The sequence below is a fragment of the Podarcis bocagei genome (assembly GCF_964188305.1).
Source record: "Podarcis bocagei genome assembly, chromosome: 13".
Lineage (NCBI taxonomy): Eukaryota > Metazoa > Chordata > Lepidosauria > Squamata > Lacertidae > Podarcis > Podarcis bocagei.
The window spans coordinates 22,638,233-22,665,988 of record NC_138138.1 but is presented as its reverse complement, the minus strand read 5'-3'; the positions used below and the strand labels follow the sequence as shown (position 1 = coordinate 22,665,988).

General features: G+C 43.5%; 1 protein-coding gene across 5 annotated transcripts in view; it reads right to left on the bottom strand.

The window, feature by feature from the left end:
* The window catches only part of LOC308571236 (homeobox protein Hox-B8), a 49,823-nt gene that overhangs the window by 4,969 nt on the left and 17,098 nt on the right, over positions 1-27,756 (bottom strand). The window contains exons 1-3 of one of the 5 annotated variants that reach the window (XM_081166800.1): positions 11,768-12,727; positions 10,019-10,117; positions 7,618-8,101 (exon numbers count right to left, since the gene is read on the bottom strand). The exons of 1 other annotated variant lie outside the window; for it this stretch is intronic. In XM_081166800.1, coding sequence (XP_081022926.1) covers positions 7,866-8,101; positions 10,019-10,117; positions 11,768-12,281 — 849 coding nt within the window. In that variant the 5' untranslated portion in view covers positions 12,282-12,727 and the 3' untranslated portion in view covers positions 7,618-7,865. Of the gene's footprint in view, positions 1-7,617; positions 8,102-10,018; positions 10,118-11,767; positions 12,733-27,756 lie in introns of those variants that run through there. 3 more of the 5 variants (XM_081166799.1, XM_081166802.1, XM_081166801.1) reach the window with 3 other exon arrangements.

Sequence of the window (27,756 nt, the reverse complement as noted above, 5' to 3'; positions counted from 1 at the left end):
CTCTTCTCCCCCCTCCCGCCACCCCACATGAAGTTCATTTCTACAACACGTTTAAGCTGAGATACCCCAATTCTTGGGGTATTCGAACCTATCTCCTCTTGCCCTGGGTCCATCTAAATTCTTCCTCCCGCCCACTACCCACGCCATCATCCCAGCAGCCCTATATTGCTTACACCTCAAAGGCGAAAACAGACGCATCTCAGCCCCCCAGAACACCCCCAATAAAGATTCCCGAAACCTAATAGAATCCCTTTAAACTTTAAAGGTTTGATGTTGAAAACAATATTTAAAGCTGTACCATTCGAAAAAGGTAACTCCGACTATGGTCCTGTATCTAAATTGAGGGAGAAAGAAAGAAAGAAAGAAAGAAAGAAAGAAAGAAAGAAAGAAAGGGCATTTAAAGCTTATCCAGCCTTATTTGTTTTAAAGTAAAATCTATTTTGCTTTATTTCGTAAAAGAGGAATTTGATCCAAACCTACAATCCCACGCAACTGGAGCGTTAACTGCTTAAGATGCCTTAAATGCAAGCTTTTCTTTATCTCTCGTTCTCTCTTTTTTAAAGGTTTTTTTATATTCTCTTTTACTACCCACTAAGCATAACAAATGAGTTTTTAAAGAAAGTTTGATTATAACAACCCATAAATTCACGAAGTAATAGAACAAAATAAGAGCGGGATCTTCCTCCCTTTCCACTATTATGAAAGATTTAATGTTTGAGTTCCTAGGCAAGCCTACTCAGAAGTCAGCACCACTGAGTGCAATGGGGTTTACTCTCAGGTAAGCGCGTACGGGATCCCATAGCACAGTCCTGTGCATGTTTGCTCAAGAGTAAGCACCACTGTGTCCAATGGGGATTATTCCCTAGTGAGTGGAGATGGCTGCCCAAAAGTTTCAAACGTGTCTCTAAGAAGATTTCGGAAAGAGCGGTGTGATTTCTCCCATCACCATTGCCTGAAGAGGAGTGTGTCTGTATAAATTTGCAAACAGTAGGATTTGCTGGCATCTTAAGAAAAAACTAGCCTCCTTCGTGATAGACAAGTGTGGCATCCTCGTGTATGACTAAGTAACCTGTAAATGCATAACTACCAACATGTGAAAAGTCTATTAGCGTTCTCTCTCTCTCTCTCTCTCTCTCTCTCTCTCTCTCTCTCTCTCTCTATGTGTGTGTGTGTGTGCACATAGATACGCATACGCGTATCAAGACGAGAGAGGGATTGGCGAGCGGAGTGCTAAATTGTCTTGGAAGTTAACGCTTTTACCAAGCGCAGTAGAGTTTAGTGCATGATGTCCAACAAAGCGCCGCCAATGGATCTTGAAGCAGTCGCTTGCATTATATCACCGGCATACTGTACGAGGGACCTCTGATGAAAGGAAAATGTTTTTATTATGGTGGGGGAGAAAACCACAAGAGAAAGTGGGAACATAATTTACAAATACCCAGCGGAGGGAAGATTTATTAGCAAAGCTTTCCCCAAAATACATCACTTCGTAAACTGTAACTTCTCATTACTTTACAGCTCCATGAGTTGTTGTTGTTTGTTTGTTTTTAAAAGAGGCTTCCTATTAATTCGCACAAAACTACTTATGGCTAAAGGATTGCAGGATTTATACAGCGAGGATTTGCTGGAATTCGCCTTTGGGGTGGAATGGGTGATTTGCAAGGGAGGGGTGGCATTTCATTTTCTTGTTCTCCCCACCACCTTTTGGATTTGTACTGTTGTAAAATTAGGCTCTGAGCCCTTTAACAAAACTGTGTATCGAATGTCACCAATCTGCTGTATTCTTCTTCAAAATCCGTCTACAAAAGCTGTAAACTTTCGTTAGAAAGCCTTTATTAAAATGGTTGCGTTCCTAATATTCCGTTTTCTGGTCATGTTATTTCTGTCTAACAAATGAAGTGTTTTATATCCAATAATGCCCCCTTGCATTTTCATCTGAGGCTTTTGGGGAGTGGGGGCAGCGAAACAGATATGAAAGTATTTTGGGGGTTTTTAAGCGAATAATTTTATGGTGTTTGTGCTCTTAGACCAAGAAAATATTTATAAAGGGTTACGTGAAAGGGTAAATTCATCTCTGTTTTCGGTTCATTTTAATCACACACCTCTTCTTATTTATATATTTACAAACACACACATACATAGGAATATGTGTGGTCAGGGTTCACAAAATGTCTGGGTGAGCGCATTAAGAAAACAAGTGATTGAATAATCCTATAAGGTTTTGGGGGAGACTTGCGATTGTCTGAATTGTCTTCGTCATATAATGTACTACAGAGGTATAATGGGGTCCTTGTGGAATGAATGGACATTTCCTGCCCTCTCCCAAAATTTGTGATCCATCTGCTTTCTTTCTTGCAAAATACATTTTTTGTTTTGTTTTGGGAACTGTAATATAAGCACCATAACCTTTTAACGGCCCTAAAACAGTGGAGGAGCAAAACAACACCCTCTAAGGTTATATTTCTCTGCTCTTAAACGTTTGCTTGCTTCCTTGACCACACACTCACATAGCCTCTTCAGGGCAGGATCCGGTCACCCAGCGCACACATACGGCGTGAAATGGACATGAATGGGAGCTGTGCTGGAGCTGTTCCGTAGTTTACCAGTTCCTCTTCATTGCAAAGGGGCTTGCGCAGGAGAACTTCCTGCTGCATTCGTGCTGCAAGCTTTTTAAAAATCTTTGTGGATGTCTCTCTTCCAATGGACTGAACATATAAGAACCTTCTCGAGAAGAAACCTGAAAATCGCCATAATTAACCCTATATTTTATACTGGAGGATTTATTCACAAAGGTTTTGAGCAGCAATTCCGTTTATTGTTCCTAATGAAATCAAGGTGTTGCGGACTCGAGAGGGAAAGAAATCCAATAAGCCGCTGGCTCGGTGATTTCTAAAAGTGGAGTAACAGCGCCATCTAACGACCATTCCAAGTAAGGCGCTTTTAGAAACGTACAAGCCAATAATAAGGGAAGGTGGGAGATGAAGATTTGGTGTGTGCGCGCGCGCGCTTTTATGGGTCTCTTTTTTCTTTTTCTGTCTCTCCCCCTTTGTGTGCCTTTTAAAGTCTTGTTGCACACGATAAATAATTTCTAAAATCATAAGATCCCGTGTATATTTGTGATTGCGAAGACTAACTCCACCCTACCCAGCCCTACCTCAAGCTTCCCAGCCGGTCGTTTTCAGAGCAATAAAAGACAGAGGCTGGGATCTCGCTTTTAGGAAGGAAAAAAAAAATATCCACCATTGTTTCAAAACCCGAGACTAAACAATTGAAGTATTCTGCTCTGGATGGGGGAAAGCTCGGGTTGTAAATAGATTAAAAATAGGGGAGAAAGGCTTTCTAAACCCAGACGTCTCGCCAGAACTTTGGGGTGTGTGTGTGTGTATATATATACGGTGGTGTGTGTTTGTGTGTGTTTGTTGTGAGTTTATGATCCAGGATGCTGGCAGCTTGGAAGTGATAAGAAGCGCCACACAAAGGGCGAAGCGATCCAGAACGCTGGATTTTCACAGAATTCACAAGAGGGGGATAAATTAGGTAGACTTTTCTTTCTTTCTTTCTTTCTTTCTTTCTTTCTTTCTTTCTTTCTTTCTTTCTTTCTTTCTTTCTTTCTTTCTTTCTTTCTTTCTTTCTTTCTCTCTCTCTCTCTCTCTCTCTCTCTCTCTCTCTTTCTCTCTCTCCCTAAAAACATTATTTTTATTATTATTAAAAAAGTGCCCCCAATTTCTGGGTAAACAAGGCACAAATGTCTGTCTACTTCTTCCACCCCCCCCTCACCTCCTCTCTCTCTCAAGACATTCTAGTAATTTAGGAGCTTCTGAAAGTTTTCTACTCTTGTTTGCTTTACAGTTGCTTAGTTCCTTAACCTTCAGAAATTTATACCCTATAAAGTTTTATGGCGGTCATATTCTTTTATTGCAGCCCTACCGCGCAGACTTTTCTTCTCTCGCTCTCTCTTTTATGACAAGCCCCGCTCCCACTTCTATTCCACTTAGATCCAGCGATCATTTTCCCCCTTCTCTTTCCAGAGCTTGAAAATATATATATTTTTTTAAAAAATATTTTTTTCCAAAAATAAAATAAGAAATCATCACCATGATCAAAACAGAGCGTTTATTTTTATTTTTGACATCAGCCAACTTTACATTTCAAGGTTTGTGTTATAAGAAAATCGTGGTTGGTTTGTTTCTGGCCTCATTATTTAGATTTTTTTTGGTCGTGGGTAATTGAAAAACACTATTAAAAACAGCACATGGATACCCCTTTCCCAGTTGGTAATGGTTCTAATTGAAATATGTAGGACAAGTCACTTTGGGGAAGGATCATTACATGAAAGCTTATTGGCCGTGCGAATGAGTTGTAAGGCAAGATATGTTTATCAGAGCTGCATTATATTTCTTTCTTTCTTTTCTATTTCTTTTCAACTCCAATGTAAGTTGGGGCATCCCGCATCTACTTCTTCCCAGTCCTGAAAAAGAACCTTCGCCTCACCCTCATTGGGTTGGATGTAGAAGCCTCTCAAATTGTAATGTGTAAACATAATATTAACTCACTCACATACTCCCCCCCCCCTTTTCCTCATTCACCCAGCCATCCATCCATTCATTCATCCGTCCGTCCATTCTTTTTCTTGGCTTTAAAAAAGTAATAATAACGACTCTTTTCGCCACAAATGGAAAGACGGAGAACCGCTTTATTTCTGTTTTGCTGAATGGGTTTATAGATGCAACCGATTTCACACGGGAAGAAAACAGAAACGCGCCGAAATTGAATCATTATCAGCTTTTCTTAGTGACGTAAAAAAGGGGAGCCACTGAGCAAACGAAAACAAAACAATACAAAACTATCTTTATAACACACCCTTACTAGCCAGTAAAGAAAACAAACAAACGAACACAGTTGCAAATATTCTGAAGTTCTAGAAGAAGCAGTATAACACAATGAGATATAGGTAGGGGGGTCTCCCTTCCCTAAAATCGGTTTTTATTTTGAGGCATTAAACAGCTGTGGAAAATACATTTTGAACCGGTGGAACAGAAGAAACAACAGAAGGTTTTTCCAAACATTTTCTCTCACTCTTAAGAACAGAGTTTCCTCTAACGAAATCAACTAGTTTTATTTATTTATTTTAAATTTAATTCTGTTTATTAATCCATGCTTTTATACTTTAGCAAAAATGCGGTTTTAAAAAACTTCTCTTGTCTTCACTAATAAGGTCTAGGAATGAGCCTATGGCTAAAATGAGTGAATATGCTAATACATTTATAGAGAAGGCTTTCTTTACAAAATGTGAATGTTAGCGCTGAAAGGGGGTTCAGGGCGATTTTGAAAGATGCTCTCCGCGTCCTGTGGGGTTTCAGATTCACTTAGTGCACCAGCGAGTTAAAAAACCGAAACAGACAAAACCGCAGAATTCTACCCAACCCCGGCTGGCTCAAAATACACTCCAATGATGGAAATACAATCTAAAACAAAACAAAACACCTCCGATTTTATACTTAGTAGGAGGGGGGCGGAATTAGGACGCTTCCTTGGAAATTCCATTAGGGAACTGGTTTTATAAGACAAGGTGAAGTTTGACTAATTTAAGCCACTGGGACCCTCTAAAGTTTAACCTTTATAAAAAGGAATTCGCTTATAGTTTGCCTCGTCGAATATCACTCCTGCAAGCTCCCCGCCCTCCAATAACTTATACAGGACGGGAAGATTCTAAGAGAAAGTGATAGGAACCCCCCCCCAAAAAAAAACCCCTCTTATTTTAAAAATGCAGATTTTGTTTTCTTTGACGCTGAACTAAAAACCCTAAAAGGATTCTTTCCTTTCCGCCTCAGGAAAAGCCTGCAAACCAGGCCAGGCCATGTCGAAAGATCAAAATATGCCTATCAAATCTCTAAAGCACAACTGCTTATCAGCAGGCAAAAATGGTATAAAAGTCCTATATAATATTCTATGAAATTAGATTTCTCTGCTGGGACTGTTTTGTCTCGAAACATTCCGAAGGACAGACATTAATTTATTCTCTCTCTCCCCCCACCTAATTTCCCATCCCCTTTGTTTTTCTAGGAAAACTTTCCCACCACATAAAGGTGTCCTTTCTAGAAGTGGTAAATCGGAAGGGGGTGGGGGTTATACGAAGGCTTGAAGCGGGTGGGGGGGGGGCGTGTTTCTATATGTATATTTTTCGCCAGCTCTGGAACTAACAGGTACAGACCCCATTTTTATATTCCTAAAAGCCACAGAAAACAAGCGGAACGTTCACAAAAGCACAACCACGAACACATTCCCCCCCTCTATGAAAACAAACAAAAGAACGAAAATCCGTACGCGCCGTAAAACCACCTTGTACTAAAGTTACTCACCTACCTACTTCCCCTTCCAAAGTCCTACCAAAGATGGACAGGAGTCGGGTGGGGATAAAACTATTTTAAACACATGGGGAAACAGAACCCCATGTGGGGCGATTTCAAAGGGAGTGGGGTAGGACCGCAGCAGAGATTACAGATACGATCACCCCCTTTTTCCGAGTATGAAATGGGAATTCTTTCTTCGTCCCCTTTTTGTAAACAGTGAGGATGTCTATCTGTGGGGCAGTTCCCACCCCAAATGCCATAGCGACCTTTTTATGCCGCTCAAGAGTTCTTTTTCATGTGAACATGAAAGATGGATTTATATATGTCTTCCAGGAGCAATGGGGTATAAGGGAAAACATCCCTTGAAACATTCAAGTATCAAAACTTCTCAGCAGAAGTCTGGATGAAGGAGAAAGAGAGGGTGGATGGGCGAGTGGGGCGAAAGGAAGACCCAGGGACCCCCATCCCACACTTGGCCCTTGAAAGGTTTCACGGAAATTCATTTCCACTGCAAATGATCAAGAATGGAGCACAGGTGGGAACAGCCTTCTCTTCACTTTTGCAAAGCCAGCGTGCGCCCCTTCCCCAAAACTCAACATGGCTCGTCTCCTGAAAAGTTAAAACCAAACTTCGTGGGAAAGGAGAAGCACAACGCGGTGCAAAAGCCCTGCGCCCTGTTTGGCCTCGGGACGGTTCCCTTGCGCCCTTGATTAGGCGGTGGGCTTCATTTGTGGAAATGGCATCCCTGTTTCAGTAATAAACCCCTCTCCTGCCCCATTTGAATATATGTGAAGGAAGGGGGGGTGCGGGTTCCCTGCGCAATGGGACTTCTTCTGACCCTCAAGAAATGGAGGCGAAGTCCTCGAAAAGTTGGTGAGTTTAACTGGTTCCTTTCACTTAATATTCCTTACTGGATTCGCTTTTTGCTCCGTGGAGAGCGATGTGGCCATCTCCCCTCCATAGGAAAAGGAATATAAGATGAGAGGCACAATTCCCCCGGTCCCAGGACTCTCCACTGTTGCCGTGGAACTCCTCCGTTCATTGCTAAGCAGTTGCCCAGGTTGGAAGGTGCCTTGTGTTTGGGACAGAGCACTCGTCAGATGTAGATGCTTATTTTAATTGGAGGGACCAGCTGGGGGGCTCTGTAAGGACTATCCAAAAGAACGACTTATGTGCATAGATGGGACCCTCTCAGTTATCTCGGTAGAAGGAACACATGCACCCAAAGGGGAAACAAACAAACAAACAAACAAACATGTGCCCCAAATTGGCGTTACCTCGTCAATAATCTTTAACAGTGAGAAAGACTCAACGGGATGAAAACAGGTGCATTCCTATTATGGGCACCCTTTGCATGCAAACCACGGTGGTCTGTTCGGGTCTGGCGTGGTTTCGTTGCTATCTGAAGCACCGCTGGGAAGTCAGTGCCCATAAATATACAGCATATAAGTTTCGAGACGGGGCCAAAATTGGGGGTGAGAAGAGGGAGGGGTGTGGAAAGGGAGAAGGAAAGCATCATTCTTTCCCTTGCTCCTTGTTCATTTTCTTCATCTTCATCCTTCGGTTCTGAAACCAGATTTTGACTTGTCTCTCGCTCAGGTTGAGGAGCCTGGCCACTTCGTGTCTACGGTCCCTGGTGAGGTACATATTGAACAGAAACTCCTTCTCCAGTTCCAAGGTCTGGTACTTGGTGTAGGGGCATCGTTTCTTCCGGGAAGAGCGAGCGTGCAACCAGTTGGCTGCAGGGTTACCTGGAAGAGAAAGACAGCGAGGAGGCCCCCGTCAGACAAGCGCCACTGGAATCCACAGAGACACACAACCCAAACACACACACCGCTTCCTCAGAAAAAGGGCCTCTTGGTCAACTTTTGAACTGGCAGAAGATGAGCACCCACGTAAAAGAGGGGCACCCCTCAAGTACATTACAGGTTATAAATGAAAGCCACCTTTGAAAAGCAACCAGCGAACAGTTGTAGAAAGAATGCCTACTAATATCTGAACATTTATGTGCAAGGTTGGATATATGTCTGGGGCAGAAACTGATACTAAAAAGGGAGAGTTAACGGAGCCCTTTTCTGACACTGGAAGGTGGTTAGAGACTATAGCAAATGATGCAGCTATTGGTTGAATGGAAAGGAAGGAAGGATGAAATATATTTACACACACACACAGAGTGTCCATCTGTTTCTCTATATATAGATAGATGGAAGATTATGGATGGAAGGAAGGAAGGAAGGGTCTATTGTCAGATGAACACTATGGGAAGATGTCATAGTATTCTACAGTACTCTTTATTTCCTGCGCATCTTTGGAGGATCATGGCGCGCAGGTTGCCTTTCTAGCGAAGTGTCATATATACAAATTGATTCATATAAAACTATGCATAATTTAGCACACCCGCCTTCTCTTCTGCTTTCTTATAATTTACTTTTTTAAAAAGAAGACCTGTGACACCCCAGCTACCCCTGCCAGCGGGAAAACCAATTGCTTGTTGTTGTTGCCTGTATGTGTTGTCCGGAAAGAGGTGTTTACATCACGGTCCTCCTAAGCACCGCAAAAGACTCTGGAGAAGCACAGGGGGGTGACAATGAAGACAGGCCACAATTCACCAGGAAGCTATCCTGCGCAAGACACATAGTAAGACCTGCCCAGCGGACTGTGCATCGCTCCCAGTGTTTTGGGGGGTTTATTTATTTATTTAGCCCGAATAGTAATTCAAGAAACAACTTCATGAGGGTTAGGATTCCTCTCTGCACGAGTCATGGCAGAAACAAGCGTGTGGATAGAATCCATTTCTGCGTAAGGAGATAGGAACACACACGCACACCCAGAGAGAGAGAATATATTTATATTGTAATAGGTCAGTTCAAGATTAAAGAAGCCTCGTTGTGACGGAATATTTGACAAAAGAAACCTAGAATACATTTGAGCTGCGCCGGCTGGTCAGTAATGAAACTCTTGTTGATAATCAAACGGGGAGTTTTATAGTCCAAAGCCAAACTTCTGTCTTACTTAGGGATCGTTTTAAGCGGTGCAGGAGGTGCACCGATGCCATTTCCTTGCAAGTTACAAAATGAACTGCATTCGGAGTTGTTTTTTAAACCAGGTTTAGCTCCCCCGGTCTTACAAATCCGAGCAGCCGATTCCGCAACAGAAGTGACTGGCTCTAATAGGCAGAATTAAATATTAAAGAGGCATGCTGTTAATAATTAATACAGCTACCTATCTTTTAATGGCATTTGGATGAAATCTCCACCAATGGCCCTCCTTTTAGTGGTGTGTGTGTATGTATGTATGTGCGTGATTTCTTGGCATTTCAAGGAAACATGACGTCTGCCACAGGAAAACAAGTTTATCTTTCATTTCACACTATTCCCCAAACAGGAAACAAACAAACAAAAAAAAGAAGAGAGAAATGTTCGCTTGGCACGCTACTCTCCCACCATCCCCACAGACAACCCAAAATGGCACACATTTGTATATACACAAATTAGACCTTCTCGAAGAGTGTGGATTCTCAAAAGCGCAATGCTTTCCGAATGGGAAAGAAGGGCATGGCAAGTGTCAGACATTAACTTCTGCTTCTGCCACGGACTTTTCCTCCTTCTTCCTTCCCTCCATCTTCTTCTTCTTTTTATAGCATTCTCTCCATATCAGACCAAACATACCTTCTAAGCTAGATTGCACAGGACGCCCTTGGGCAGCCTGGGCCTCTGGAATCGAGCAGGGTTCTTGGGTAAGATTTTTATCTATCTTCAGTCCCGGGGCTGGGGAGAAAGATGGGGGTGGGGAGGAGGGTAAAGGGGGGCACATAAGCTTTTTTTTTTTTTTAAAGCACCCTTCTACTTCTTCTCTACCGTTCTCTTCAGCCGCTGATCCAGATAGCCTGCCAGCGTCCCAACAAACACAGTACACAAAAAACTCCCTTATTCGCCCCCCTCCCACTGTGAAGGCTGAGTGAAATGCGACGAAGACGTACAGAACTGCCCCAACAGCCAAATGCCCGTTCAAAATCCTCGCTGTTTCACCCCTCCCAACTCCGCCTATAGTTCCGGACTGGGAACTTACATTTTTAAAATAATAATAATAATAAAGCATTTTTAAAAAATTAAAAATCAGTTGAGAAAAGATAGTGACAAATCGATAGATTGCATTCCACCCCCCGGCCCCCCGCAAGAATGCCAGGAAGCCATCGCCTCGGATGAATGACTTGCGCTGAGATTTTAAACCATCTAAGTCATACTTTCCCCACCAACCAAAATACTGAATCGAGCTCTTCGGCTATTTGAAACGTCTCACACGGGGGGAAAGGCGGTGGAGACGGCCTTCAGAGCATCCTGTTCCTTTACCTTGAAGAATACGTAAGAGGCAAAGATGATTCCTATTATATTTTATTGTACCTCCATCCCTCGCCAAACTCTTTTCGCTATATATATATATATATTTTCCCGCGTAGGGGTGGGGTGGTGGAGCAGGAAAGGGAGATAATAGCCACCACCCACCACCAGGTTGCAAAATGAAGCACACGATTAAGTTTAAGAGTTTGCCAGTCTGTTCCCCTTTAGGAAATAAAAGACCCAATTAAGCTCGTTCCCCATTTTACTGTTTTGTTGGGGGGGGGGAGAAGAGGGCGGCGGCTTTGGGCTCTGAAATATTCATACGCATGTCGGGTGCATTTCATAAACAAACAACAATCAACAATCAGGAAGAGAGAGAGAGAGAGTGACAGAAGAAAGCGCGGCGGAGGGAACCGGGGGTCTTTCAAGGTAAACAAGGGCACAGAGTAACAAAGCCCCCTCCTCACTCCTCCACGTGAACTTCTTTCGGCCCCTTTTAAAAACAAAACAAATATCTTTCCCCAGGTCTCGCCCCCCTCCCCCACCCAAAGATCCACGATAGTCCTACTCAGAGTAGACCCATTGCAAATAATGGACATGAATGGGGGGCGTCTATTCATTGTAATGGCCCTGCTATGAGTATAACTTAGATGGATAAAAACCGCAGAGACAGACACACACACACACGCCGATCTTTCCCGGTTCACTTTCCCCCGCTGCTCATTTTCCTATATAGTCAAGACAAACATTGTGACGCCCTTCTTCAAATCACTGGAAGAGGAAGATCGAATCTCATTTCCCCCTTTTGCATGATATTCCATTGACTTAAAAATAAATACATATCGCAATAAGCAGCAGATAAATCTTTGCCACCCCCACACCCCTCCAATGCTAGAACAGCGCTAGTGGGATTATTTTTTTGGGGGGGGGGTTGGCGTAGTAGGGCTGGGGGAAGGGAGAGATTTCTCTTTTAAGACCCGGTTATATATTTTTTTAAAGCTTCCCTCGCCCATTGTGCCGTTTTATGACACCCCCTCTTAGGTTTTTATGCTGTTCACTTCCTCACTTTTTATAACTTACTTTGATCTGGCCTGCTTTTGTCCTCGCTTCCTTCGCAAACTTTATTGTCCTCGAAGCTGGGCCTTTGATTGGAAGCGATCCCTTCCCTTCCAGCAGAAGTTTCTAAATGGTACTCCTGTGTCCCCTGTTTACGGATCTCCCCGGGGTGTCCCAGCAGCGGCTCTGTTTTAACTGGTCCCTGCCCGGCTGCTATGCTCTCTGCTCGGGGCACGGGGTCCAGCCAGCTCCGTAGATACCTGCTCTCGGAGGTAGGGACGTTTTGATGCTGGATGTAAGGATGGTAGACCGAAGGAAGGGTAGCAGCCGTGTGTGGCGTCAGTGGCGTCCAGGAAGCGCTGAAAACGGAGGATTTGGGCTGGAAACTACAAGAGGGGAACTCGAGGTGTTCACTGTGGCTAGTTTGTCTGGAGTTTGAATACTGCCCGGAAGAGAATTTGGCGGCGGGAGAGTCTTCGCTGTCATGACTTATAATGGAGTCGACATAATAATTGCTAAGAGTTCCAGAAATGGACATTCTTGGACATCATACGAGCCCCACGGTTCAGTGAAGGGGAAAAAGCAAGCAAGCAATAATAAAAAAAGAGAGAGAGAGAGGAGTAGATCTGTAGTTAAGCAGGCTCTATAAGTATTAGGGTATATAGAGGGGAAGCATTTAAAAAAAAATTAAAAAGAAGGGGGGAAAAGAAAAAAAGAGAGAAACCACAGGCGACACTCTGCCTTTAACCCCCTTTTCTCCTCCAGCATCAACTTCCTAGCCAAGAAAAAGTACAGTCGGGACTGCCGGGTTGGGAGCTTCCAGCAAAATGATTGGTCAAACTTTTTTCGTCAGGCTGATAAAGCGTCAGGGCAGGCGTAAATCAATCCTAGCGGAGGGGGTTGCGCTGGGCTGTCAAACCGCCCTCTGCATTCCATATCAAGGATGGATTGTGTTATGTTGATGCAATGTTGCAAAACGTCGGGAGTTCAGAAAGCGCGAAACGTACAGTGCGAACGCGGGTGGGGAGGGGAGGAGGTGGCGTGGGGGGTGGGGGTTAATAGATTCCCCCCTCCTCTCTCTCTCTCTTTTTAAAATCCCCTTCTGAAACATGAAAGAAAAATGCTGTGTTTTGCCCTCTCTTTGCCTTCACTAACACTCTTCTGGGGGAAATTCTCTCTTTCCATGCACCGCCCCCCCCCGCGCGTCCCTCCACCCCCCCACATCTATAAACTGTGTAATTCTAGACTCCGCTCACTCTCCTTCGAGATGCCCGTGTTGTTCAGCTGAGGGAGGGTGGGGGGGCAAGGCAATATAAATTGCGCTGGCTTTCCTCTAAAGTTTTCTAAAAGAGGGAGGTGATACCTTTCGCGAGGGTTACAATGGAGGGCTTTGAAATGTATGTACGGGAGATGGCGATGATCGTTATGGGTGGATTGTGGATTGTGGATTGGAAGTAAAATATTTGTAGACTCTTTTTTTTCTTTTTTGTATCGGATGACTTCCTGATCTTGTTGCCTTCCTTTCCCTGGTTAAACGTAACTGTCAAGGGTGTGTATAGAGTAATGCCTGTGTGCATTATATATTAAACACTGCCGTGTATGTATTATGTATGCCTCGGTGTGTGTGTGTGTGTGTATACACGAGTGTGCATCTGCATATGCAATATGCATGCCTGAGTGAAAACTGTCTCCTGTAAGTGAGCATATGATAAGCTTATAATTAAAAAAAAACAAGTATCGCCACATATGCATATGTGTATAGGCAGATCTCTCTCTCTCTTTCTCTCTCTCCATACATGCATATATGTGGTATGCATGTATATAGACACATATACAGAAAGAGAAGCTATAGGTTTAAATGTTTTGTTCGTCTATATTTCAAGATTCAGATAAACAGATCAATGATCTGTAGGGTCTCTACTGCAATAGCCCGGTTTGTTTTGAAAGCAACGGAGGGTGGGGAGGGGGGAGAGGCTGAGTTGCATCGCTGAAATCAACACACTCCTCTCTCTCTCTCTCTCCCTTCCCTCCCCGCCATATACACGCACTTTAATTTTACTACCCTTGTAAAATGTCCAATCCGGTACTGATCCTCTTTGTTTCCTTACAGAAGGCGTTAGACTTGAGACGGTTAAATAGTTGAATAAAACTTACATTAGCTTTCTCTGATTTTTATAGCCTTGAATTTACTGCCTGTGGAAAAGGAGGGTGTTTAGGGGGGGGAGCCCAAGGGGTGTCTTGAACATATCAGCGCACGTCTCCCTCCATCCCCTCTTCCTTCTCAACCTTTTTGATGCTCCAGATCCAATCCAGTTAAGCAGAAGCCTTGTATGTTTCAATCAATGATCCCACTACAACATCTCACAGCGTATTTGCTCCGGAGCAGTTACGTCCAAGCCAGCCGCTGTGGCGTGTAGGCTGACAACCCAGACCCTAAGTATATTCATGTGAGAGTTTATGTCCACTTATCTCAGTGGGATTTACTTCCAAGTAAGTAGATTTAGAGCCGTAGGGCGTGCCCAATAGGCCTAAAACGACTAAAATAGCCCAACGAGCTTCGGCTTAACAGTCTTGCAGATCGAGCTGTCTGTCTCTGTCAAGGATCTCACACAATGCCCTATCGTAAATTCGTTTTTTGCAACGCGGTGGGTTCAGTTTTTCTTCTAGCAGAGCAGGAAGTGCTCGACAGAGGTTTTAACTGGACACAGCTCCATAACCTTTCCGGCACTAGAGAGAGGGTGAAAAAGACCCCGAGTTCTCACACCAAGGGTTGTCCAACACCCTTGGTCCAAAATGCAGCACGGAATAATTGTTCAATACTGGTGCAGGAGAAAGTTACATTCTCCGAGGACAGAAGGGCTTCGATTAAGCGTTTGCTTTCCTTGAGGAAACCACTCATCCTTATAGAGCATACAGTAATTCTGGGCCATGAAGAAAATTAGCCCAAGATCAGCAACAACGTCATGTCTAAAAGAAGGCTGTCATTTTCCTCAAGTAATTTTCTCAAAAGGACGGAGATGATGTGTGTCTGTGTGTTGCACACCAAGGTGCTGTGTTGGTAGGTAGCAGATCTCAGATCTGAGATGGATGAAGGAGACAAAAATGAATAGGAAGAGATTGAAGGAAAGACAGACAGACAGACAGACAGACTGGTACAGGATTTTAAAAATAATTAAAAGAATCCAGAGAGAGAAAGATAAAGAGAATGCAATATAAAGAATACTTATTTGGAAGTAAGTTCCTTTGGGACCAATGAAACCTACTTCAGAGTAAAGTATGTTTAGTGTTGTGATAGAGGCAGGGAGTCAAAAAGGAAACAGAAAAGTCAGTTGACTTGGTGGATAGCAGATGCATTCAGGGGCATAGATAGAGGATTAGACAGACTAAAGTTCTTTTGCGCTTGAAGGTTTCAAAAAACACCTGAAACCAATATCTAGATCACTGCCTCCATCCCATCTACCTTGAGAGTCTCTTTCATCTGGGACGAAAGAAAGAAAGAAATGTTATAGCCAGATGCTATGCATGTTTATTCAGCAGTAAGTAGTTGCAAGTTCCATGGGATTTACCTCCAAGAGAGCCAGCAGCCTTAAGCACCCCAAGTCAAATTTAAAACGTTTTTTGGCCTATTGGTTTCAGTCGGAGAGTTAAACTAGTGCCTCACACTCCCATTGAAACTGGTGGAACCTTCAAATGTGCTTAACGTTGTCTGGATCATGCTCCCACGATTTGGCAGCCATAGTATGTAAAATGAATCGTGGTGGCATTTGGGGAAAGTTGTGTGGTCATTTGCAGAATTATTATGGCCTTCAATGAGATCCGAATTCAACTTGCTTTTACCTAGAACTATAGGCTTTTCCTGTATCACTGCATCACTGCTTGGTGTCATTACTTTGAATCTCTAGAGCAATATTGGGGTGGGGGGGAAGAATCACAACGCAAAAATAATTCCTTAAATCAGCCTCTTGTTTAATTTTCCTAATTTCATATATATGTATTCAAGACTTAGAGACGCCCACCCCCTTTCGGGATGAAAAAGGCCCCCAGTGTAATTAAAACTGGAAATCAAGCATGCGTTCTGTTTTATGGTATTCCAGAAATTACTGGGTTGTGTTTTTTTAATCATTCTGTTTTGGGGCCGCTCTCTAGATTTTAGAGCGAAAGAAAAACGTAAGAGAGATGATTTAAAGGCACTGTGGAAAGGGAAAGGCCAGCTTGTTGACTGACGGGGCGGTTTAGACAAGCAATGGATAAACAGACATTTTTTAGCTGTTCTTGGGGAAGGGGTTAAAAAATTAAATAGCGATGAAATTTACTGAACATTAATTGAAAGGAAACACCTGTTCAGTGTTTTGCAAGATAAATTGTCCATGTTTTACCTGTAATAAATATATTATTGGAAAATCCTCAGGCACCTCCTATAAATAATTATGAGGCATGTCAGCAGCCGAGTATATAATTTTCTTGAGTATATAAATTCATACCAAAATGACTTCAGGAGAGTTACCCTGAAGTAGAACCCAGGGCTTTGAGGGATTCCCCAGCGAAGTAAACCACACAAGAAGACCTGCAAAAGTCATTTGCCTTCTCATCCACTGGAGTTTTATCCAGGGATGCATTAATTTTCATTTCTTCTCCTTTTTAAAAAATATGCACTGCCATGCAGGTCAACTCCTCGCGTTCTCTTTCGGGAGGCTAAATGCCAGGTCCATTTGGATGATTCTATATCGGAGGGAGGCAATTATTTTGCCTGGTTTGGGGATATTATTTCCTTAAAGAAAGTATATACTAATAATTACATATTATTATTTTGTTGAAAATTAAATACCAAACGGAGATGCATGCATGCTCGGAAAACAGTTAAGCAAAAGGGAAAGAGTTTCCCCCAACCCTCAGTATTTCTAAAGGGCAATTTAATAAGAACACAACAGGGACTTCAACAAGATTACAGCTATTGAGGTAGCGGTCACCAGATAGACCTCCAAACTTCCCAGTCAACAACCCATTTAAACTGGAGTACCTGGAGTTATATCAATGGGACTTCATAGCTCTAAATGCTTGGGTTTGGAGTCCTAGTACGGATATGTTCTGGTTTGTGGACTGGATGTAGTACGTTAGACAAATACCGTTAGCTCAGGTAGTAGATTTCAAAGATAAAATGAGATTCTGTTCCATTAATTGCTTAAATGGCTTTAAAGACCTGTGATATATCTGCAAAATAAATGGAACGTCTATAGCCAACCAGCTAAACGGGCTTCTTCCATTATTATTTTTATTATTAAAGTAGACTGCGGTGGACTGCCCAAAAACATCTTCATTGTTTTCGACTGGTGTGGGGGGGGGGGCGGGGAGTCCAAAGAACATTTCTTATGGAAATTTATTGCCAAATCGCACGTTCACACGCTAACCTTCGGTTTGATGTTTTGCATGCTGAAAACAATTCCTTTTGGCGAGAGAGGAAAAATCCAGTAAATTTATTTAATGTGCAGCAGACGTAACTCCTTTAAAACGAAGTGTTTCCCTCTCACAATTTTATCTTCTGGCTGAATGATAAAATCTCTGGGGTCCAAATTTTGTGTGAGTCCTATTTCACCGGAAAAAGTGTTTCAGGGGGTAGGCTTGGATCCCTATAGCTTTCGGGAGAAAGTGAGAGGAATGACAAATAGCAAGTAGCCTTTTCTTTTTAAAAAAGATTGCAGGCTTCCACAGGCAGCACCAGAGGGAGAGCTAGGGCGGTAAGACACCCTACCCAGATAAGCAGGGCCCCCTCACCTGTCTCCTCTATCTCTCTATCTCTAGTTTAAGGACCTAATATGTGGGGCAAAGCTGGTCCCCCTGCACAGGCACTTTGCCAGTAGGTCAACAGTCTCGAACAGAATAGACTCACTGACTGCTATCCAGCTTTGGACAACTTTTGGTTCCAGAGGTCCACCTTCAGGCTTCTAGAGTGGGTCCCACAAATAGTTTCATCAACTTTAAGGCTATTTCAGTACCACAGACGCTGAGCAAGATGACTTCTAAGCCTTAGAAGGACAGCTCTTTTGAAATGGGATACAGGATTAAGCCCAAATGACTTTAATTGAAACGAACACTTTGGCCAACAGCATTTGATATCAAGTTAAATCCCTCTGATTACAATGGATGTGGCTTTCAAATAAGTGAGTTTAGGCTGTAATCCTAAAGCCAACACCCAAATCCTACTGAGTAGTCTGATTGGTTAGCCAAGGGTTACCTTAGATGGGCTGAATCCTGAGCCCTAGTGGATTTCCAGTGGAAAAGGTTTTGAACAGAGGCGATAGCTTCGTTCAAGGCGAGGGTGTCCTTGAAGACTCACTGAAATCTTACTTTCAAGAAAACGTGTATACAGGGGTCGTTTTAACACTGACCTCCTAAGAGCATTCATTTAGTAGAAAGTTTCATTCATTTCTCTTTCTTTACTCGGAAGCAGAGGTGCTTAAGTTAGAGAGGCGTGGGTCAAGCCAGAGAATTCCACGTTGTGGATCGAACTGTTTTAAAGGGCGAATGGTGGTAGATTTTACGAATCTACCTCGTGGTAGCCTCAAATACGCCTCTCAGGATTCCTCCAACTCCTAACATTTGCTGTTGTTAATTTACAACTCAAGAACATCGCACACACTTTTATTTCTATATAAAAAAACATCAGAACCCCCAAGACCAGGGCACAGAAAACAAACTTGGACAGCCTGTAACTGGTTATGAAAGAAACTTTAGTTCTGAGGGTGGGGGTGGGGAGATGAGCGGGGAGAGTCCTGCATTTGAAAACTTTATTTTGTTTTAAATCAAATATGTTTTTGTAACCTTTATGGGGCAAAAAAGAAAAAAGAAAAGAAACAAGAAGAAATCTACCTTTCTCCATTTCCTGTGCTAACCCAGGGTTATGAATGCTACCGTTTGGAGTTTTTTAAAAGAGTTTCCCCCCCCCACACACACACACTTTTAAGTAAGTGGAGGAAAGGAGGGAGGAGAGGGGAGAGTGAAAAAATTCCTTCTCTGGAGGGAAGCAAAACAATTTACACATGTAGCTAATACTCCCGGACCAGAAACTAGACCTAACTTTAAAAACACAATTCCAAGCGGCATTTTATAATCTTAGCAGTGAGTAAACCAGTTAGAGATCCCTTGTAAAGTTAGAAGCCTGTGTGAGTTACAAAAAGGAACCCCAATAAAGGGAAACCAGGGAATTGAGGGAGGCATCATACATTTAATAATATTAGCTGTCTGGGAACCAAGATGTTCACCCTTTAGGGTTAAGATTCCCAGAGAGTATAGTCGAAACTAGAGGAGAGCTAAAACCTAGATCCGAAACTGGGGGTGGTATTCAACTAGGTTTTACTCCGAGTAGACGCACTGAAATAAATGGACCTAACTTAGTCATGCTCATTCGTTTCAGTGGGTCTTGTATTGGCAAACACTTATTTGAATACCACCCTGAGATACAAATCGAAGTATTCCCATTACCGAACAACTTCAGTATATTATTGCTGGTAGTAGGGGTTGCTACATTGGCTAGCTTAGATGCAAGACGGTGGGTCTGAAGGTTGTGGGGGATTCATCTCATTTGCCTAAGAGTAAATTCAGTGGAAACGGGTGGCATTTAACTGTCAAGAAAATCCACGGGAGCTTGGGGAGAGTGATAGTGTGGAATATGTATGGAATAAACTTTTGAGTGACTAACGAACTTAATTTAAGGAACAAAGGAAGTCATATCTATTGTGGATGTTCTCTGCAGTATCACTCTAATTTTGTGTCTAAGACAGGTTAATCAGTTCCATTAAGCAATAGTTATCTTACGCACAAACGCGCGCGCACACAAACTTTAAAGCTATCTACTCGCAAATAAATGTTATTGATTCCAATGGAACTTCCAAGTTCACACTCCTGCGCATACCCCATTGTATCTGTCCAGAAAGTTAGCATCCCTTTTACTGAAATCAGCGATGAGAGACTTTCCCCCCAAATAAATGAGCTTAGGATAAGGATGCCAATGGTCTCATGTAATATCGCTCTTATTGGTTGTCATCGACGGCTGGTATTTAACAACCACAACAACCAGCTGTTCTGGTTCAACTCGGTTGTGTGCGGAACAACTCATGCCTTTAACAGCAGTGGGAATTGTCGGAGGGCCGCGATCCTACATAAACGAAAGTTCAAAGTAAAGTGATACTTTACTTCCGATTGGCATCTGCCAATAACTTTTTTTTAAAAGTGGGTGTATGCATCTGGATGATTTGGGCAACGATGCTTAGGAAGGCATCTGAGTAAACTTTCTAGTATCGCCTTAGATGTGTATGTGTGACCGAGCGCCCAAACATTATTTAAAACTTTATTATGCGAAGAGTCGGATTAACAAACCGTGAGATGTGGTGGCTGGGGTGTGACCCCAGAAAGGACACACACACACACACACACACACACACACACACACACACACACACGTAATGCACTTAAATTTCTCAAGTATTGCTTCCATATAATCTGTAGCAGGATACCTTGCTTTTAAAAGGGGGCGGGGAAGAGACAGAGACAGAGACACAGACAGACTGTTCTTTTCACGCTGTATTACATTTGTAGAAATATGTTAACATCCCTCAATACGAAGGAACCTGGTCCCCAAAGAAAGAGAGCAAGGAAGATTGGGGTTGGGTAGGTGTGAGGAGGGGAACCGTGAATTCCAGACACTGAATCTGCCCAAAGTTGCTATTCGTTGTCTTTCATATGTGTGTGTGTGGAAGGGGGGGCACGGGGGCATAACCCTCAGTTGGCCCAGCAAGGGTGTGCGTGGTGTTTTTGTTTTCATTTTGCAAAGACATGCGTTTATGCATTTATGTTGCGCTTCGCAAAGACGCGGGACTCGGCTCCAGGTAAGACCGATCTTAACTTTTTCTTTCTTTCTTTGGGATGGTCAGGAAAAAAAGCAAGCATCCATAAACAGAAAGCAACAGACTGGAGAGAGGAAAAGGTAAACTCGGAGTAGATCACAGCAGCACCTTTTCAAACAACCCCCCACTCCCAGCAATAGTGTAGAATTTTGGTTTATCTCCGATTCTCTGCTACGCTTACTTTGGAATTACCTTTAAAAGTTAAAGTTTTGGCAGCCAGGAAACCTAAGAGTGTAAGAGTTTCCCCCAATTCGCACAAATATCACAAACCTAGTTTCAGTCGAAGTGCTTATTACCCAAGTCAATTTAAGGGTGCCGTTCTCCAGAAGTCATCTGCGAGGAAGTCCCACTGAAACTAGTGGTGTACATGTGGTTATGTTCTAGGAGTCCACCCCAATTGCCGAAATCCAGCTCCTCGGACTGAACTGGGTTGTGGGCAGTGCGCTGTATGTCAACCATGGATATGTTTATTTATTAGAATTAATCTGTGCGGACGCGTTACTGTTGTTATTCAAATACCAGCGCTGCAATCCACAATCTATTTAAAGTCCTGCTCTAGCTAATTGGACTGTTCCGGAGTGAATTGTTAATTGCGGCCAATATCCATTCATAGATTTACAACCCCAATATTAAGCATGTAGGTTTGGAAATAAATCCCATTGATTTCAGTGTCATTCGCTTCCGGGTAAGCCTGCTGGTAGGCCCGGCGATCCTAAGTAAATTTTGACGGGATTAAAAGAAAAACAAACAAAAACAAAAAAACATTTTACAGTAAATATCCCCAAAGGTAAGCTCCACAGATTTCACTATCACTCGTTTCTAAAACCTAGGGTCATATTCCTGATTTTAAAGGCTTGGCATGATTATTTGGGAGCAAGTCTCATGACAGAAACGAAAGTTTACTCCAAGTAGACCCACTGAAATTAATGGACCCTGCTTAGTCATGTTCATTCAATTCAATGGGTCTACTCTGAGTAAAATTTAGTTGCATACCATCCAGAACATCATTCTATAGATGAAACGCTCAGGACCCAGCTGTAATAAACGAAACAACACACAATTTGCCCAACACAAAATGTGGAAGGGTAAACGTGGTTTTCTTGCAGCGTTTCTCCCCTTCCAAACTTCCTGACCTCTTCCTCTCAATCGGGAACTGCTGCCAAATGCCAAGGCATAAACTTTCTGGCACAGTTCGTTGCCTTTTTGCTGAGTATAAATATCCGTTACAGGGCCTTAGAAAAGCAGAACGGGCAGGTGGGGGGGTGGAATCAAGTCAGGTTAGGGGGCCCGATAAAGCAGCAGAAACTTTCCCCTTTCTCTCGATTCACATGACAGAATCAGAACTCCAAATTAAGATGTTTTGGGGAAACTCCTACCATGTCAGCATGCAAGCGAGGCTCTGTCCTGTTTTGGAAGAACACCCAAGGGGCACACATAGATCCAGATTCGGAACAGACTTCGGAGGAAAGAAGCCGCACAGTTTGAAAATGGGACTTAGTTCCATGAAAGCGGCAAAGGAGAGTCTAGGCTCACTAGAAAAGGAAGTTCCACTCAACACAATGAGGGCAGACTCCCAGGTAAGTGGATAGAGGACTGCCGCCTTTCTGATCCTCTAATGGTTTTGCTTCAGAGCACATGTGCTGAGAATCCAAGGAAGGGTGGATCAGAGCAAAGGTCCATCTGGGCCAGCTCTCCAGAGTGCCATTTAGAGAGGCCGGGGAGCATTTACCTTCCCCAGGCCCTAATTTCAGGCTACGTGTGATAATTTCTCAGGAGCACTGTATATCTCCGAAGACAGATAGGTAGACAGACACACACACAATCTCTATCTATCTCAACAAATACTCTTCAAATGCAGTCTTGGGTTGTTGTTGTGTTGTCTTGCTTTTTTGCAGTTTAATCTTGAGCATATAGGAAAGCAGGTCTTTGAATTTTGCTATGCTTCCTGTCCCGCATGTGAAGTGTGCCTCCACTAACCTAAAATGGTGTCCTTCCCTGCTCCCTGTTTCCAACAGTGGTCAGCTAGATGCCCCTCTCAGGTAGTGATATAGTTATGTATGGGTGGATCGCCAGACCCATTCCTCCTCTGAGCCATTCTTACTCGATCTCAGCAACAATGTTAGCAATAAAGTCCCAACCCAGCAGGTAAAGTCCTACCAAAATTATCCTGGAAGGCCCAGGAGAAGTGTTTAACACAGAGATCACGAATCCGGCTGGAAAATTATCTGGTTGAACTGGTTCGGAAATCTGATCGAACTGTTCGGGAAACTGTGCAAGAACACGATTCAGATGCTACTTGCACCAGAGGCCTACTTCCTATATGACCTGTGTTTTCACACGAGACAATTAAAAGTGCCTTTGAGTTCTCCGTACCACATGTGGGTGTTGTTAGCGCAGAAGAAAAACGAATGTACGTAGCTAAAGTTTACAATCTCATTCTAGACTAATTCTAGCGTAACTCGACTGAACCTCAAAAGACACCGTTCCAGAAGACCTTAGTGCCACGCGTGGCGAAACCCTTCAGCTACTGTTAATATAACCTGTTTAAGCTTCTGCTTGCATCGTTTAGACACCGTGCAAAAAACCTTCCGCTGCATCACCGCCAATAGCCCCAATGGATCTTACTTCTCACGTAAGTGTGAGAACGACATTGTGTCATTCGTTTCCCTTCACTTTCGTTTAGATCTGTCAACATACCCAATATCTATAGACCACAGGTAATCCGAAACTCCCGAAATTAAAGCATTCTGGTCTCATCAGGGTTCAAATTGTCTTAAAGCTAAGTACTTCTGCCTAACTGCATCGAGAACTTTTTTTTACTGGGTGGAAAACTTCTGCCTACAATTTTCACCCTCACTCCGATATATTCTACTGTTGCGCAGATTGCCGGTAAACAGATTTGTTGGAAATAAGCGCTATTTATATAAATGGAAATTAATCCAATTTCCTAACGCATCCCCCTGAATGGTAACGTACTGGACACAATCCACTAGGAAATCCTATTCTACAAGCCACATTGAATCTGAATCACACATTTAGGTTGCAATCCTATACACACACTTACCCCAGACTAAGCCCACCTGAATACAGTTGTTGTTGTTGTTGCTGTTGCTACTACTACCCCGCCTTTCTCCCAAAACCGAGACTCAAAGCGGCTAGGAGCTTCCATTGTCAATAAACTTAATAAACTTCCTTTATTAAGAAGTACACCCAATGGGTTTAACTTAATTCCATGTTTATGTAACAAGTGGAATGGTGTCGGGGCGCAAATGTGTCTCTTGGATACTTGCTCTGAACTGGAAGTCCTGCCCTAAAACCGTAGTTTTGTGAGGAATACCATTGTTTACACGCGGAGAAGGGAAAAGCAGCCTGCACATGTTCAGAGTCCCTCTATCTCTCGTGGTTAGGGTGAGTGGAGTGCCAGCTAATGCTTCTGTAGCTAAATACGTGTTTGTTAGAAGAATAGATTATAGGGCTAAACTCTCCCTGATCCAGATTAAATCTTGGTTTAGGATGGGATGGTTTATGATAGCAAAAGGAAGTGATAGCCTGAGGTAAGGGGCAAAACTTCTGTTTGTATGAACAGTAATGCTAATTAATACCGGAGGATCGTACAGAAAAGGAAAATAATTATGAAACACCTGAATAAAGAGGAATGAATATTTCTGGTAGCCCAAAACTGTTTGTATGAGAGGCTGGCTGATTTTATGTGATATTGGGTGGGTGAGGACTGCAGATATTTTTCCATGCGGAGGAGTCGGGGTTTCTTGTGCAACTGGTGCCTTTAGTCTGCAACTCTGGATGTTTCTTATTCTTATTTTAGTCTTTTAAATATTTTAAGACTTAAGGTTGCAGATTACTACAGATGTAAAAGCGTTGAAGGTTTATATCATATCATTGCCGTAAAATTAAAGAACAAGCCTTCAGGTTTGATGGTTGTTCTCTTTAAAAGTTCATCAAAGTCGACTTTCAAAACCATATATATACAATGGCCTAGGTACGAAAACGTTCGTTTTGGTTGCAAAATCGAAATCCACTCGGAAAATTCTCCTACACAAGCTTGACTGCGATGAACGAAACCTGTACAAATGTAGTGCCCTTGTGCCCTTCTCTTTATTTTTAGTGGAAGTAGCGGCGATCTTACGCAGGAGACCTTTCTATCCCCCAAAAACGAAACAACCCTACCCCCGTGCTTCCATACAAATGGTTCGAAATTCAGTTCTCTCCTTTTAAGAAGTAAAGTGTGGCAAAGTCCAGATAAATTGTATCATTTGTAAAATAGTCGGAATATTAAGTAGTGATGCTGGACTGCCCCAAAGCTCTGCGTACGGTGGGAGAAGGAAGAAGTCAGGGCTGACATCTGAAGCATCATATATACTTACTCAGAAGTAAGTTCCACGGAAACGGGGTCCAGAGTAGGGGGGGGTAATTTACTGAGGAGCAGCAAAGGGGAAACCTGAAGTAGCTTTGTACCTTGCTCATTTAGTGTAGAGGGGAGCTTTCCTAGGTCAGCCCTTCCTGGCCAACAAAAGGTAAAAAAGCAGACAAGCAGGACGATCTATCTATGTATCCCGCCGGGAAATCGTCCTTTATCAAACTTCACTGAAATGAAGGCAGCCGGGCAAAAAAGTGCTGTAGTGCCGTGCTTGCGCAGGAGATCTTCCCGACAGATTTTACCCACGGGGTGGGGTGGGGTGGGGGTGGGAGGTCCCTTGATAAAACTGAGCTAACAAAAGACTCCCATAAAGTTAAGGGGAATGACTGGAATACTTGAAAGGAGCACTTCCGGCGTACGAGGAAATGGACTGTATTGCCTGCCAAAGATCTTGCCACAATAAAGGAGCAAGCCCTTTAAGCGCTCTTCCTGTCTTTATGGTGGGGATCTCTGTGAACGAGACAGATACACAGATTGCAGATCTTTGCCAATTGGGTGTTTCCAATGTACGGTTATCTTAGTTACTGAGAAAGAGGGGGGGGGGAGAGATCTGGGTTGTGTGGCGGCGAGTGGAGGGAAATGAGGAACTTGGAAATGTTCTCCGGTGTGGGAAAGAAGGAAGCAAAAGGGAGGCGGGGTGGGGGAAGAGAGATTGCTTTGGTTTTAAGCATAATCCCAGATGCGCAGGTGATTATTTTTTTCATGCCCCAGATTATGAAAATCAAAAGAAGGGAGCCTAAAAAGTTTGGAATCACCTATGCCCTCAATCCTGTTTCAACCCGAGAGCCCTTGATTAAAAGGGCTTCTCCTCCCAGGGGCAAGAGGGACGTTCTCCTGCGCAAGCCCCGCCTTGGAGAAGTGATGAGCCCCCATTCACTTCAACGAGGCTTGCGCAGGAGCAGGGGTGCCAATTTGAGAATATTTGGGGGGGCCAGGTAAACCCGCATAATCGATCGCATGACATGGTGCACACTATTTGATTGGCAATGCCCATCAACTTTTTTGGGGGGGGGGCGGGGACGGCGGCCCTCAAATATTTTATTGGGGGGTCCCCTCGGCTCGTAGGAGTTGGCTGCTATGCGCAGGAGAACTTCCCGCTAGATTGATTCGCCTTCCTCTCTCAGCGCATCGTCGCACAAGTTTCTAGGGTCCTCCGCGCTTCTGCTTGACTGCTGCTGAGCTGGAAATTGCCAGAGACTTCCTTTTTAGCCTCTCTCTCCCGCGAATTCACTGCCGTGCGAGAGACATTTTTAATTAACAGGCCCTGGTGCGCACTCACAAACCACAGTAAAATGCTGTGCAACTTCATCTGGCGTAAATCTAGAGCGAGGCCGGGGGTGGAGCTTCGCAGCGGCCTTGTTTGCTTCCAAGATTTGCCGCGCGGCCTTCCGCTGCGCCGTAAATCCGGCGCTAGGCCTCTCTCGCGGCCTCCCCGTCCCCCCTGAACGATTGGCGCGGCGCTTTGTAGGCCTAGAACGGCTGTCACCGGAAACCGTCAGAATTCTCTCTCCACCCCCCCCCCCAACACACAGAGCAAGCAAGCAAAAAAATAATAAAAATAATAAGTCGAGGCGAATAAACTGGAGTAAATCAGGTAGTTTTATGTTCTTGTGTGTTAAAAACGAATTCCCAACAACGTGAAACTACCTAATTCACCAAGCAGTTCTAGTTCATTCCTGTGTGTGTGTCAAAGGCTAACGAGGCTCCAGGAAAAGCCCTCAGAGCGGCCATTTTGTTGGGCCTCACATAGGCGCGGGCGCTGACTTACTCGCTCTCTCCCGCCTTAATAGGAAAGCGTTGCTAGGGAACAAACGCCACAAAAGGACTCTATTCAAAAGCCAAATTAAAAAACCCCCACAAAACACAACACCCCACCATTTCCCGAAAACTACTATTCAAATTCTTTCCTGTGCGTGGTGTGTTAAAACGGATCTGTCCTGCAGGACTTTACAAAGCGGAGGGCAAACGCACCAGGGGGAGACACTAAAAATGCCGTTGACTTTGAAAAAACAGCACGCTATTTTCGGGTCCTAAAGTTAAAAGGGGAGGGAGAGGGAGTCAGGGAAAAGTGTTTTTATATAGAGTTCAGACAGAGAGTGGATTTGGCAGTTTAAGAAACTGGGGTGGGGGAGAATAGGGTTCCTTTCTAGAGCGCGCATGTAATACAGTTCGAACCACAACGAACTACAAAATCAGAACACAACCCAGAGGAAAGTTCACCTGCACAAGCCCCATTGAAACGAAGGGCATCCCAGTAAGAACCGTGGGCGTAGCAAAGGGGAGGAGCAGCTCCCCCCATCATAAAAAAAATCAATAAAAAATAAAAATCAATAAAAATACATAGCTAACTGAGGTTCTTCCCACCCCAACAAAAATTCTGGCTGGTAAGAACATCTTGGATTCTGCCTTTGCTCTATTTTTTTAGGCTGCTATCCTAACCTCACTTACCTGGGAGTAATCCCCATTTAATTCAATAGGGCTTAAGTCTCTGAAAACTTAAACACTGTACTCATCTGTAGCCTTTTCTTCCTAGGAACAATTCCTTGACAAGTATTTTTAAAAGGTTACCAGTATTAAAATGTTGATTGCATTTGAAATACCGACTAAAAAACAACCCCATCCTGCCTTCTTTCCTTAAATGGACTTGCTCAGGAAAAAGCCCACTGAACTCACAAAATGCT